The 12596-nt window shown below is 33.1% G+C and overlaps 2 protein-coding genes across 2 annotated transcripts; one reads left to right on the plus strand and one right to left on the minus strand.

Moving 5' to 3' along the window:
* The first annotated feature begins 8385 nt into the window (after nucleotides 1–8385).
* Nucleotides 8386–11818, plus strand: LOC145572597 (putative HVA22-like protein g). Its single transcript, XM_081631558.1, has 6 exons — nucleotides 8386–8719; nucleotides 8845–8943; nucleotides 10347–10403; nucleotides 10509–10572; nucleotides 10651–10863; nucleotides 11399–11818. Exons 1-6 carry the CDS (start codon nucleotides 8688–8690, stop codon nucleotides 11777–11779), a joined length of 846 nt encoding a protein of 281 aa, XP_081487684.1. The 5' UTR covers nucleotides 8386–8687; the 3' UTR covers nucleotides 11780–11818.
* Nucleotides 11819–12014: 196 nt separating this feature from the next.
* On the minus strand, nucleotides 12015–12551 carry LOC145571339 (uncharacterized). Its single transcript, XM_081630391.1, has one exon. The coding sequence runs from the start codon at nucleotides 12549–12551 to the stop codon at nucleotides 12015–12017; it is 537 nt and encodes a 178-aa protein (XP_081486517.1).
* Between the last annotated feature and the right edge of the window lie 45 nt (nucleotides 12552–12596).

The raw sequence follows: 12596 nt of genomic DNA on the forward strand, positions 1-12596 counted from the left end.
ATGAGGAAGAGGAGTATGCACTTTAGAGAATAAGTGGTCATTTCAACCAAAAAGAAGGTGGCATAGAGGCATGACAAAGAAGAGTCCGAACAATATTATTTATGGTCTTAATTTTTCGTTCGGATTTTCAATTTTGAGGAGAGGTGTATGGACTAGAGAATCATAAATTCATCCCATTTTGATGAGCAAATTTCAAGAAGGGGACATTATCAAACTCATGACCATTGTCACATTGGAAAGCTTTCACTTCCCTTTCAAATTGAGTACGAATGTAGGTTCCTATTCGAAAAAACAAGTTATAAACTTGAGACTTAGATGCTATTGGAAAAGTCCACAAAAAATTTGTGAAGTCATCTAGAAAAAGAACATAATATTTGTGCCTAAGAGAACTTGCAACGGGAGATGTCCATAAGTCACTATGAATAATGTCAAAAGGCATAGTAGTATGAGATTGCGAATCGTAAAAAGGCATTTTTATTAATTTACCCAATGGGCAAGAATGACAAACATGTTTAGTAGCCTTATTACATTGAATGAGATTTCTACTATTCAAAGAACTAAGGATTGCATTTCCTGGATGACCTAAGCGGGAATGCCACACACTAGGAGAGACAACTGCAAAAGCTGACGGAAATGAAGTAGAAATGAGTTGACGATCGGTGAAGAAAGGATAGAGATCGTCACTGCTATTACATCTCACTATTTTTCTCCCCGTCTGCAAATCCTTCACAAAAACCCAAAAGGATCAAACTCAATAGAGACATTGTTATCAATTGTGAATTTTCTAACAGAGATGAGATTTTTGACAAGTTTGGGTACATGAAGGACATTTTTTAGTTGGAGTGTGTTTTGGTGTAAGGAAGTGTGACCATAACCTTTAATAGGAACATTGCTACCATCACCAACAATTATAGCATTATGACTATTTTTGCTCAATGTAAAATAAGACAATAAATTACCTTGAGAATTAGTCATATGAGAAGTAGCACCGGTGTCCATGTAATAGTTGGAGTCGGCTAGAGACATGGTGTTCATTTCCTGTTCGATGTTTGTTGGCACATAACTCGAAGGGGGAGGCGAGTTGTTGGTGAAATAAGCCTGCGGGGGGACGAGGCCTAAGGATCCCGGATAGATTAGAGTTAAGCCTTTTTGGCCACTGAAATTGGGCTGGGCCTTGAGAAGGATATGGGCATGGTGGAGTTGCCCATTGCATAGGAGTCCAATATGCCCAGGGAGGATACATCCATCCCGGGACTTGCTGCTACTACATATGCTGCGAAGGCTGTGAACCACCACGCGGCTGTTGCTGTTGGTTGCTCCGACCAGCACCGGTGGAGCCACCACACCCTTACCCTTGTTGCCGCCCTTACCCTTATTGTTTTTATGACCACCACTGCGTGAGTTACCACCCGATTCTGACCAGAATTGACCGGGTTATCACTGTGATTTTGCTGAGCCGTAGGGGAACGTGGGACAGATGGGCTTCCTTAGAGGTCTCAATTGCAATGTTGGCAACATTTCCTTGCTCATCATGCTCGAGCGTGGAACGCAATGTATCAAAAGAAGGCAGGGGTTAAGACATCGAACGGACGTTCGAAAGGGTTTATACTCCTCTGAGAGACCTTTCAATAGTTGTAGAGCCATTCGATTGTCGGAGACTTTATCTCCAACATTCTTCAAACTATCAGCAAGGGATTCGAGTCTGGTGCAATAGGGATTAACACCATCAAATTGATCAAGCCTTGTATTGGTGAATTGAGCATCGAGTTGCAGGGCGCGAGCAGACTTGTTGTTATGGAAAAAAAATTTCAAACGTTTCCACGCATCAATCACTTTGTCATCGAGATCGATGATGGAGTTGAGAAGGTCAATGGATATTGTGCCATGTATCTAATCAAGGCGCTGCCAGAGGACCATATCAGGGGCTGCCTCAATGTCCTTGTTCTTAGTCGAAGAATCAACTGGTTTTGGCTTAATGTGATCAATGACCAAATGAGCGCGGCAATGGAGTTAAAATAGAGTTGACCAGCTGTTAAATTGTGTCCCATCTTAATCAAAGGTGATAGGTATACACGTCTTGATATTCGGCACCAAGGTTGCAAGATGAACCTTTTGATTCGGCCATGGTGAAAAAGGATGAAGAGAAGAGAAGAGAGCGGAAGAAAGAGAGTTAGGTTTAGGGTTTATGATTGAAACTTAGACTCGTGATACCATGAGATAATGTGAGAATATTTGCCATGCTTTCTCATTAACGATTAACCAATATATACAAAGTATTCTAGGTTAAACTAGGAAACTATACATCAAGATAATTACCAAAATAATAACAAAATAAAAAATACATAAGTAGATTATTTACATAATCTATCAAGTATGTTGCATTTAAATTATTTAAGTTTAATTACTTTACAAGTGATAGAAATTAGAATAAACCATTTTTAAATTAGGGTCATTATCCATATATGTATCTTTGATTTCATAACAAATACAAAAAATTTAATATTTAAGAAGTACAAAGAGTGAGGAATAACTCAAGTGGTTAGAACTTCCCTTTCGATTTCGGGAGATTCCTGGGATCGAATCTCAAAGTACACATTGTTAATACGGATTACAAAGTATGAATCAAGAAACATATCAATACACGGATTATTTCTTTTTCTTAAAGATAAGTGTTTTTGGATCATAAAATCATAACATATCAAATTAGATTTTTTTTTTTTTTTTTTTGAACGGGATCAAATTAGAATATATTGCCTGTACATTAAACTCTAAAAAAATGAGATGGTAAATTAACCATAATCAATTCACCAAAAATATTTATACCAAGTATATAGTTTTGAAAACATAGCCCATAAACGCCATGTGACATACGATTTTTCTCCTTTAATCATTCCTTATTTTTTCGATCTCTTTAAAATTTTAAATTATATAATTCCATTCTAACTTAAACTTTACCTTAGTTTCACTAATTACAATTTACAAGTAAGTTGAGATAAGATATGATAAGTTAAGATAGAAATCAAATAAGATCTGATAAGTGAAAAACTAATGAATTGAACACTTCCAAATTGTTTTTTTTTTTTTTTTTTGGCCATATTTCAATGGTCTATGTTATCTTATTCTCCCCTTAACATCTTCATTTTTCTCGTAACAAAAACAAAAACATATGGTTTTTTTTTTTTTCTTTTTCTTTTTCCAATTGTACTATTAACAATTCATGTGACATAAGGTTAAAAAAAATTAATTAGTGGAGTAGTAAGTAGTATACACTCATAAACATTAAAAAAGACACGTCATAATCTTCAACTTTTTATGGTTGATAATCTTTACACGACAGTAGCATCTAATTGTAAATGGGTCCGCATATCGGAAGTTAGAATAGTGGATTTCTAACATCACTTAAAATTGTGTCAATTATTTTAGAAAAAGCTAAGTTAGATAAACTTTAGAGTTGACACACTATTAGGTATCAAAAAAACAACTAACAATTAACTTAATACTACGTCGTACGACTTAAGTAATTATTACTTCGTATTATAAAGTAATAAGAAGTACTATATAGTAAGAGATTAAATCAAATCTTGTGCATATCCCCTTGGCAATTGACCAAATTTCCAATATATCAGCTTCATTATTATCCAATAATATAATACTAGTATTACTATTATACATTTATATACCAGTTTATACGATGATAGAGTATAAAACATATATTCCTAGGGCTCAACCATCAGTTTAAGCTTTTGATTGAGTTGGTCTACTAATAGGGAATTCCCTCCCAAAAAAGAAAAAGATAATGAGGTATAAAACATCAAGTTTTCTACTATTTCTTTAAGGTGTCATTATACTTGTATTAGTCGTATATTATAAGATTAAGATTTTATGAAATTATTCAAAGCTGACCAAAAGTAAACTTCTTTCATTTAATTTAATAGAATTGCATAGAGATCAAAGGTTAAACTACCGTCATAGTAGTTCAAGAACTTACCAAACACGTAACTAACGTTTCAATGTTCTATTTTATCCACCATTTGCAATTTAATTGGAAGTCTAATACTCCCTCTATTTCATAATGTTAGTCTCATATAGAATCAATCACATAAAATAAGAAAAGATGAATATTTGGAATCTAACATTAAAGTACAAAATAATTCATAATTAGTGTACCTTATTTAAGTTTTTTGATTTTTTTTTTGGGAAAACATAAATCATAACGGCATAATTCAAAGTAGAGATTTCCTTATTTAGAGTCATGTTATCAATCTACAACCAATTAAGTCTAAAAAAAAAATTAAGTTAATAATTGAACATATTCAATATGGGTATATCTTTTTGAATCGCCTAAAATAGTACATGGGACTAACATTATGAAACGGAGGGAGTACCAAGTATTTATATATGCATGGGTTAACTGATGGATAATTATATCTAGGTGAGTATTACTAAAAAAAAAAAAAAAAAAAGTTGAGTGATTTTGAAAGTCGTACTAATACAAATAAAGTTGGATTATTGTCCTAACCGTACCGTGGTTTATTCAATGATAACTACTTCGAGAAGGTATTGGGTGCGGCAAGCTTCATAAAACAATTCGTGCGTCAAGTATATATGATATGGAGGATATGTGTTATTTAATAGAGGATACGTATAGTTTTGTTATAGGATATGTATTGTTTGTTATAAGATATGTACAATTCCTCTTTGGTAGAGGATATTACAGTTTGTTAGAGAATATCATCATATAGCCAATAGAGAATATCGTCTAGCCTATAGATGATATCATAAACACAATTATAAATGATATCATATAGCCAATAGAGGATATCGTCTAGCCTATAGATGATATCATAAACACAATTATAAATGATATCATATAGCCAATAGAGGATATCGTCCAACCTAAAGATGATATCATAGACACAATTAAAAATGATATCATATAGCCAATAGAGGATATCATCCAGGAAATAAAGGATATCATATACACAATTATAAATGATATCATATAGCCAATAGAAAATATCATTCAACCAAAAGAAGATATCATAAACTCGATTATAAATCAATGATATCATCTAGTTTATATCATAGAACCAATAGAAGATATCATTCAACTTATATAGCAGATATCATCCAACTTATAGCAAATATCATAAAAACAATAGAGGATATCATCTAACTCATAGAAGATCTCGGATCGTATCATAAAAACAATAGGATATAAAAAACAACAGAGGAGATATCATCCATTGTATAGATATATAATATAATAGACACAATACTTGATATCATCCAGCCTTTAGATGACATCATCTAGACAATAAATGAATAAAATTATACATATTTTATATTTAGTAAGCTTTATTTTTAAAATAAAGAAATACAATAATTGTCTTCCTACCATTGAAGGTCAACAATGGCAGAACCACCATTGAAGGTCTCATACTAGTCTTATGGGTATAAGCTAGCATGCTCATTTTTCAACCAAAATACATGCATTTGTTATCAAAACGCTCACAATTCAACATACAATCACATAGGACAATCAATTTTAACAATTATACATCACACAAGAAAGACCTAAATCGTTTTTTTTTTTGGATATTTTTCGAAATATCCGAGAATCTCAAGCAATTAACAAGTCAATTCAAGCATAAATAATGGACAAATATAATCAACAATCAACGAGTTCCTTGCCGTCGACGATACCACCGTCAATAACAACGTCGTCGATGGGAGCGATCATTGGTATAAAGTAAAAACCCGCTGGACAGATGAAACATTTGGTCAATCCGGACTGACGCAATAATTTGTGTAAAAAAATTGTAAGTTACTTGTCATTTTTAATATACTTGCCTAAATTTTAGGTTAAAAATAAATTAAAATAGACTATCATGAAATGTAGAATATGTAGTGAAAGAGCAAAATATTATAGAAAGAACGGTGTATAATCTTATCTTAGATAGATTTATGAATATATGATTGTCGTTATAGCCTATATACCTAACATGATGAAATCAAAAGTGTACATGGATTATCAATCATATGGATATATGGTAGCTTAGAAAGATTTTTTTTTTTTTTTTTTTTTTTAGAAAAAAAAAAGTGACAAAACCGACTTAACTGAATTGACCGAAAAAAAAAAAAATTAATTTTAGATTTTAATTTGTATTTACAAAAAAAAATTAATTTTAGATTTTAATTTATATTTACACAATAATTTAGTATAATTTAAATAGACTCAATCTGAGCCGATCTCGTCAAATTAACGCCTCTAGATAAAATTTGAAGACGTAATGACTAATGACTAAGCATATCCGACTCTTCTCTTTTCTTTTTTCATATATTTATTATTTATTTAAGCAATGTTGAGGATTTTATATATTTCATATGTTGGTCTATTGAGTATTGACCATGTAACGGGTTGCGAGCTTGATGGAGACTCAAAAGTCAAAATCCCTAAGACGTGACACAATCTTTTATTGAACCAATTTAAATTTAATAATTTTATCAAACCATGGCATGCGATTAAACACATTCAAGAACTCTAATTTAATGTACGGACTACTCGTTTTGTTTTTGCTTTTTAAAATTATCCCTATTTCCAAGATGACAAGTTTCATTTTTATTTCAATTGAAATTGATATGAGTAAATTACCAAGTACTTTCTAAGTTTCTAATTTTCTATAGGATGTTCCTTGTATTAATATAATGGTTATCCTATTTGACTTATTTCATAATCATTAATTATCTTTGAACAATAATAAGATCTTATATGAATATACTGATTTTAAAATACACTAATGATCGAATTTTCAAGGTCAAAGTTAAAGATACACCGTACCTGTTAGTGAACTATCTCAGCTTAAAAGCTTAAGCTGATGGTTGAGACCCAACAATATGTTTTGTACTCTATCAAGTACCGTTAAATTAAACAATGATCTTGTAAAAAAATCAATTATCATAAATCAATATTAATTGGTGTGTATTTTGTTCACCTAGCATTCACTAATTGATAAAAAATTGAAAACTTTGAACTTATTTTAGTTGTAAATTGAACTTAATTGATAGTCTGATCATTATCAAAACATACTTGAACTTAATTGATAGTCCGATCATTATATATTAAAACGTACTTGAACTTATTTTTCATGAATATTTAGGGCATGTTCGGCAAAATATAGCTGTGAAGGTAGAGGTAGCTTTTAGCTGTGAAGGTAGAGGTAGCTTTTAGCTGTCAACAAGCTGTAGCTGTGAAGATATATAGATAATTTAAGTATGAGTGTTCGGTAAAATAGCGGTTGACTAGCTGTTACATATAAAAATCAATATTTTGTATTTAAACTATAGATTAAATTTTCAACAGCTACCTCTACTTTCAAAAGCTATTATTTCTAACTTTTCATAAAAGCTGCCTCCACCATTAAAAGCTACCCTAACCACTACTTTGCCACACACTCACACTTTTTGTTAAGTAGTGGTTTGACCAAGTCAAACCACTAAAAGCTACCTAAAAGCTACTCAAACGCTAGCGCCAAATACGCCCTTAGTTCCGTATTTAATTTGAAATTATTTGAACCGAGTGATTATAGCTTATTAGCCATTATATTACTCTATCTTACTTAACTTTATTAAACTTCATTATAAGTCTTAGGGCCTGTTCTGATTTACTGAATTGAGCTGAACTGAACTGAACTGGTTGGAGCTGAACTGAACTAAACTAAACTGAACTAAACTAAACTGAACTTAATTGTTTATGAGAGAAGGAAATTAGGAACTGAATTGGACTGATTGAAGCTGAAGTGAACTAAATTAAACTGAAATTAAGTTGAAAAGAAAAGACCTTTAATCATACCTTATTAGAACTTAATTATTAACCCTGTCTTAGCTAAAAATTTATCATCTCGATATGATATCATCTTCATACAGAGTACCTTGTAACTTATCTAAATACGTATATGAAGATTACTTAAGATGTTATTTTTGGCACCCGATCGGATTCGGTTTTATTCCCAAATCAAGGATTTCTTCTAAAGAAAAAAAGAAAAATAAAGCAAGCAAGAAAAATATGGAGGGAAATGAGTGAAGCAATAGTAAGCAAAAAGCGAAAGAATAACTGCCCAAACGGTGGACTGAATCTTCGCCCTATTTCATCATCTCCTCTATTTTATATCGCAGGCGTCCCCGGCAAGTTATATTCCTCAATTTTTCTCTCTCCTTTTCTTTTTTTCTTTTTTTAATATCTTCGCGAATTCAATTACTTTTATCCAATCATCATTCTCCATTTTCTTTAATCACCCTTTCTTTTTTTTATTCATCTTTCCCTTTTTTTTGTACACAATATATATATAATACCCCTTGGCTTGTAAACTTCAGTTTCCTCCTTTTTCAAGCTTTCTTAGTTTCTTTTAATAAACCCCCAAAAAATTAATTTCATTAAAATTCAAAGATACATTCTACACTATACCTGCAATTTCCATTGAATTTTCTGTTCAATGTGATTGACCTCTGTTTTCATTTTTCTGAATATAAATTTCTGGGTTCTGACTTCTTCAATTACTCGTTTTTTGTTACAACCTTTGATCATTTCCAGTCATAGAAATCAATTTCTTATTCATCTTCATTCGTACTCTAATTTCTTGATAGAGTTTACGATTTTTCGTAACGCAATCTGAAATTGATCATCCAAAATGGTAGGAGATTTCATCGGTAGAGGACTTTTGTAAGTAATTTGTTTCTGTTGTTACTTACTTGAATTTTTTATTGCATTTGTTTGATTTTGTACTCCGATTCAAGAAATTTTGTGATTCAAATTAAACCGTCTGATACAAGAATCTGCAATTGTAGTATGGTATTGGGGTTTGCATACCCAGCATTTGAGTGTTTCAAAACGGTGGAAAGGAACAAAGTTAACATCGAAGAACTCCGGTTTTGGTGCCAATACTGGTACGTTTTTTGTACTACTATATTGTTTTCATGACGATGAAAAAATATGTAGAGTTTGATCATATTTTTTTTTTTATTTTTTTATTTGTGTTGATAATAATTAGATATTTAGTGTTAATTGATTGATAATTATTGATGTGAAATTGGTATAATTCTATCATATCTTTTAATTTAACAATTATTTGCTCAATTGAATATTGATTATTAAATTCTCTGTTACATTTTCCCGTTACTTGGCTGCTTCAAGTTTTCATTAATTGTATACAATCTTTTATGTAATTCGGGTTCAAAATTTCATACTAAAGTAGTATTATTATTAAAATTCCTTAATTCAATTGCACCATGTCTTGTATACAACAAGAGTATAACACACATTACAAAATAATGTTTAGCCGTTCCACTTATTTAGCGTTATTGTTTATCCGATTATGTATTTCTAAAGTACAATTTAAAATAAAATACAATATCCTTTGTTCATTTATTTAATTTTAAGTTTATAAAGTATTGAACGAATTAATTATATAAAAAAATAATAAAAAAGCGGGGGAACGTGGGAGAGTAATTTTGGGGATCATGTGATGAATGAGAGAGTTATGGGTGTTTTAGTTGGCTGGCCTAAACTTTGTAGGTAGTTGAGGTGGTCAACTGCTCTATTTCACAACTCACACTAACTTCCCTTACAATTATACCCACCGGTGATAAAGATCAATTTCTGGGCATTATATGTCAAATTTTCAACTTATTTGAGTAAAATATCAACATCCAGTTATACTTGGGCCAAACTTTAGGTAGTAGAGTACCAAAACCACATAATATCTACTACGGAGTAATCTTTTTTGGTCGTTAGTTTATGTAAGTTTAGATAAGTGCTATGTAGCATTAAGCTCATTTTGAACTAATAATAAGCATAGAAAAAATTGAGTTTATGACAACGAAGCCTTAATCATAGTGAGGATTGACAACAACTCGGCCCCTAAACAAAGAGATTGGTTTGATATGGATATGTTAGGGAAGATTACAGAATTAGCATTTTCTTGCTTGGCTTAAAAAGGCAGTAGTACTAAGAACCTAAGGCACTTTTGGACTCCATGGATAAGAATTACTCTAATCGTAGTAGCAAACAACACATTATACTTGCCGTGATACAATTGTATTACTTGTATATTTTATAATTAACAACCAATCAAGACTTGCTGATCACTCTTAAGTAGTTAAGTAAGATCAGAACTTGAAATACTAGTAGGTACTGCATTGTTTACGACTTTTAGTATCAGGTTTTTTATGCTAACAAAGTAACTATATTGTACATAAGGGTTATCAGTAAATTCTTTAAGTTATTTTGTTTAAATTTAAAGAGCTTTAATCATGTTATTGTTCACTGAGTCTTGTTCGTCTTTCTGTAGGATCATTATTGCTGTACTTTCAGTTTGTGAGAGGTTTGGTGATATATTCATATCATGGTAAGCAGAGGTTTCTCCTTTACATAGGAAGTATGTCGAAATTGTCATTTAATTTACATGTTTTTCTTTCAATTACTACTAACATGATTTCATTTTTGCCTAAAGGGTGCCATTATATGGAGAGTTGAAGTTGGCTTTCATTATCTACCTTTGGTATCCACAGACAAAGGTAATTAATTAACTAATGCTTACCCCTGATGTGTAACTCTGTTGTTAGTGTAACTGACAGAAATGTGGTATGATGCAGGGAACTTCTTATGTGTATGAGAGCTTATTAAGGCCATTTGTGTCGAAACATGAGACGGACATTGACAAGAACCTGCAAGAGTTGAGATACAGAGCTTGGGATGTAGCCATTTACTACTGGCAAAACTGCACTGAATTGGGATCATCAGCAGTTTTCAATGTGTTTGACTACATAGCCAACCAGTCTTCCAGGCTTAGAGGCGGCAGCACTCAGGTATATCTTTCTCAATTTCTGTCGCCGTCTAAAATAGGCCCACTAAAATTGTTCCTGAACCATACATGCCTCAGCTAAGGTCGAACGCCTCGTGAAAGAAGTCATAATTCACTATAATGTCTATGATTAACTGTTGTATGATGTATGCTAATTTACTTCTTGAAAAGTTAGAATTTGGACCCAGTAATGATTAATTATAGAGCACACTGAATCCTTTAAATCATTCAGTTGTCTATGTGTCTCTTGCTCTCTCGTTGTCATAGCGCTGTCTTTCATTTTTAGGCAAGTGAAGCAATGAATTGTGATCATGCGAATTTAGAAACGTGCATCTCACAAACTCATAAAAAAAAGGAGCAAATGTTTGTGATTATGCAAAGTAGTGTATATGTTCTTTTTACCTTTAAGTGCAAAAGGGAGACAAATTTCATGTATTCAAATATTAATCATGAGTTAAACCTATAACACTAACACCTTACAAACACACACACACACTTTATTTTTGCTGAGCATTGATTTGTTATTTGGCACATTGCAGAAAGATGATCGGAAACGACGAGACGGCAGGGGTAGCCCACCACCACCACCACCATCTAAAGGGTCCAGCATATGGCCTCTCCGACAACGAAAATCAAAGCCTGAATCACCACCATCCGTTTCGCCACTACACCCGAACCACCGAGAGGAACAGCCAGCACCATCAGCACCTCCACTTCCAGCTGCATTTCCCAGTTTGTTCAAATATGAAGCCCAACATTCCAAGTCCAAACTGGTCCAAATGGAACTTGAAGAGGCCCAAACTGAATACATCCACGTTCAAGAGGTTCCGGTAGAAGCCCATTTTAAAGGCCCAGAAAAAGAAAAGAGCAAGCTTAGCCCGACCCGTTTAAAGTTTAGGCGATCAAAATCCATTCAATGATCACCTAAACAATCACCATTTTGACATTTTTACCCAAAAAAATCATACTGTACAAATCTCCATTGTTTATAATTCACCCAAAAAAAAAAAAAAAAAAAAAAAGCACTCTTTTTTTTGTTTACTTTATTATTTCATTTTCCTCACGTTTGTAATTACAACTTTGCCACCACACAAATTTGCAAATTTTTTTTTTTTTGGATAAAAATAAGTGAAAAGAAAAGAATACAATCCGTCGTTATCTGCACAGGATGAGCCAGAGAGCGTCTACCAACCAATCATAGACACGTGTTACAGTCTCCGACACCGTCCGCCGGAAACTGACAAACATCTGCCGGAAAAATTCACCAGAAAAACATAGCCGGCGAGATGAAGAAGAAGGAGAAGTCGAAACAGTAGGCTGAAGGTACGCCCAAGCAGCCTGCTTAACCAAACGGTTTTTAATCGAAATCTCATACCCCGAACCACACGAAGAAGACGAAATTCCGGCGAGTGCGACGGCGGGGGTAGGAGAGAGAATGGAGGAAGGACTACTACACGGGAGAATATCTCTTAAAGAAGTGTAGTTATCCGAGGATGGTAACGGCGGCGGCGACTTCAACGGAAAAAGCTCGAAATCCGCGGCGGAGAACGACGGCGGCGATCTGTTGGTGTTGTGGTGGTTGCCGTTTAATGGTTTGGGTTTACGAGGCGGGACGATGACGGCAGAAGGGAGGCTGTTTCGACGTTTGAGAGTAGTAATAGGATGATTATCATGTTGTTGTTGGTCTACCATTGGTAATAATGTTGGGTTGAGCTAGAAAGAGCGTGTTAATGGAAA

The sequence above is a fragment of the Chenopodium album genome, chromosome 12, assembly GCF_948465745.1.
Source record: "Chenopodium album chromosome 12, dcCheAlbu1.1, whole genome shotgun sequence".
Taxonomy (NCBI): Eukaryota; Viridiplantae; Streptophyta; class Magnoliopsida; order Caryophyllales; family Amaranthaceae; genus Chenopodium; species Chenopodium album.

Bases quoted from the DNA above. Each gene is read 5' to 3' on its own strand.
- LOC145572597 (XM_081631558.1), top strand. From the start codon at position 8,688: ATGGTAGGAGATTTCATCGGTAGAGGACTTTT. The intron at 8,944-10,346 runs GTACGTTTTTTG...GTCTTTCTGTAG, and splicing joins CGGTTTTGGTGCCAATACTG to GATCATTATTGCTGTACTTT. The intron at 10,404-10,508 runs GTAAGCAGAGGT...TTTTGCCTAAAG, and splicing joins GGTGATATATTCATATCATG to GGTGCCATTATATGGAGAGT.
- LOC145571339 (XM_081630391.1), bottom strand. From the start codon at position 12,551: ATGGTAGACCAACAACAACATGATAATCATCCTATTACTACTCTCAAA.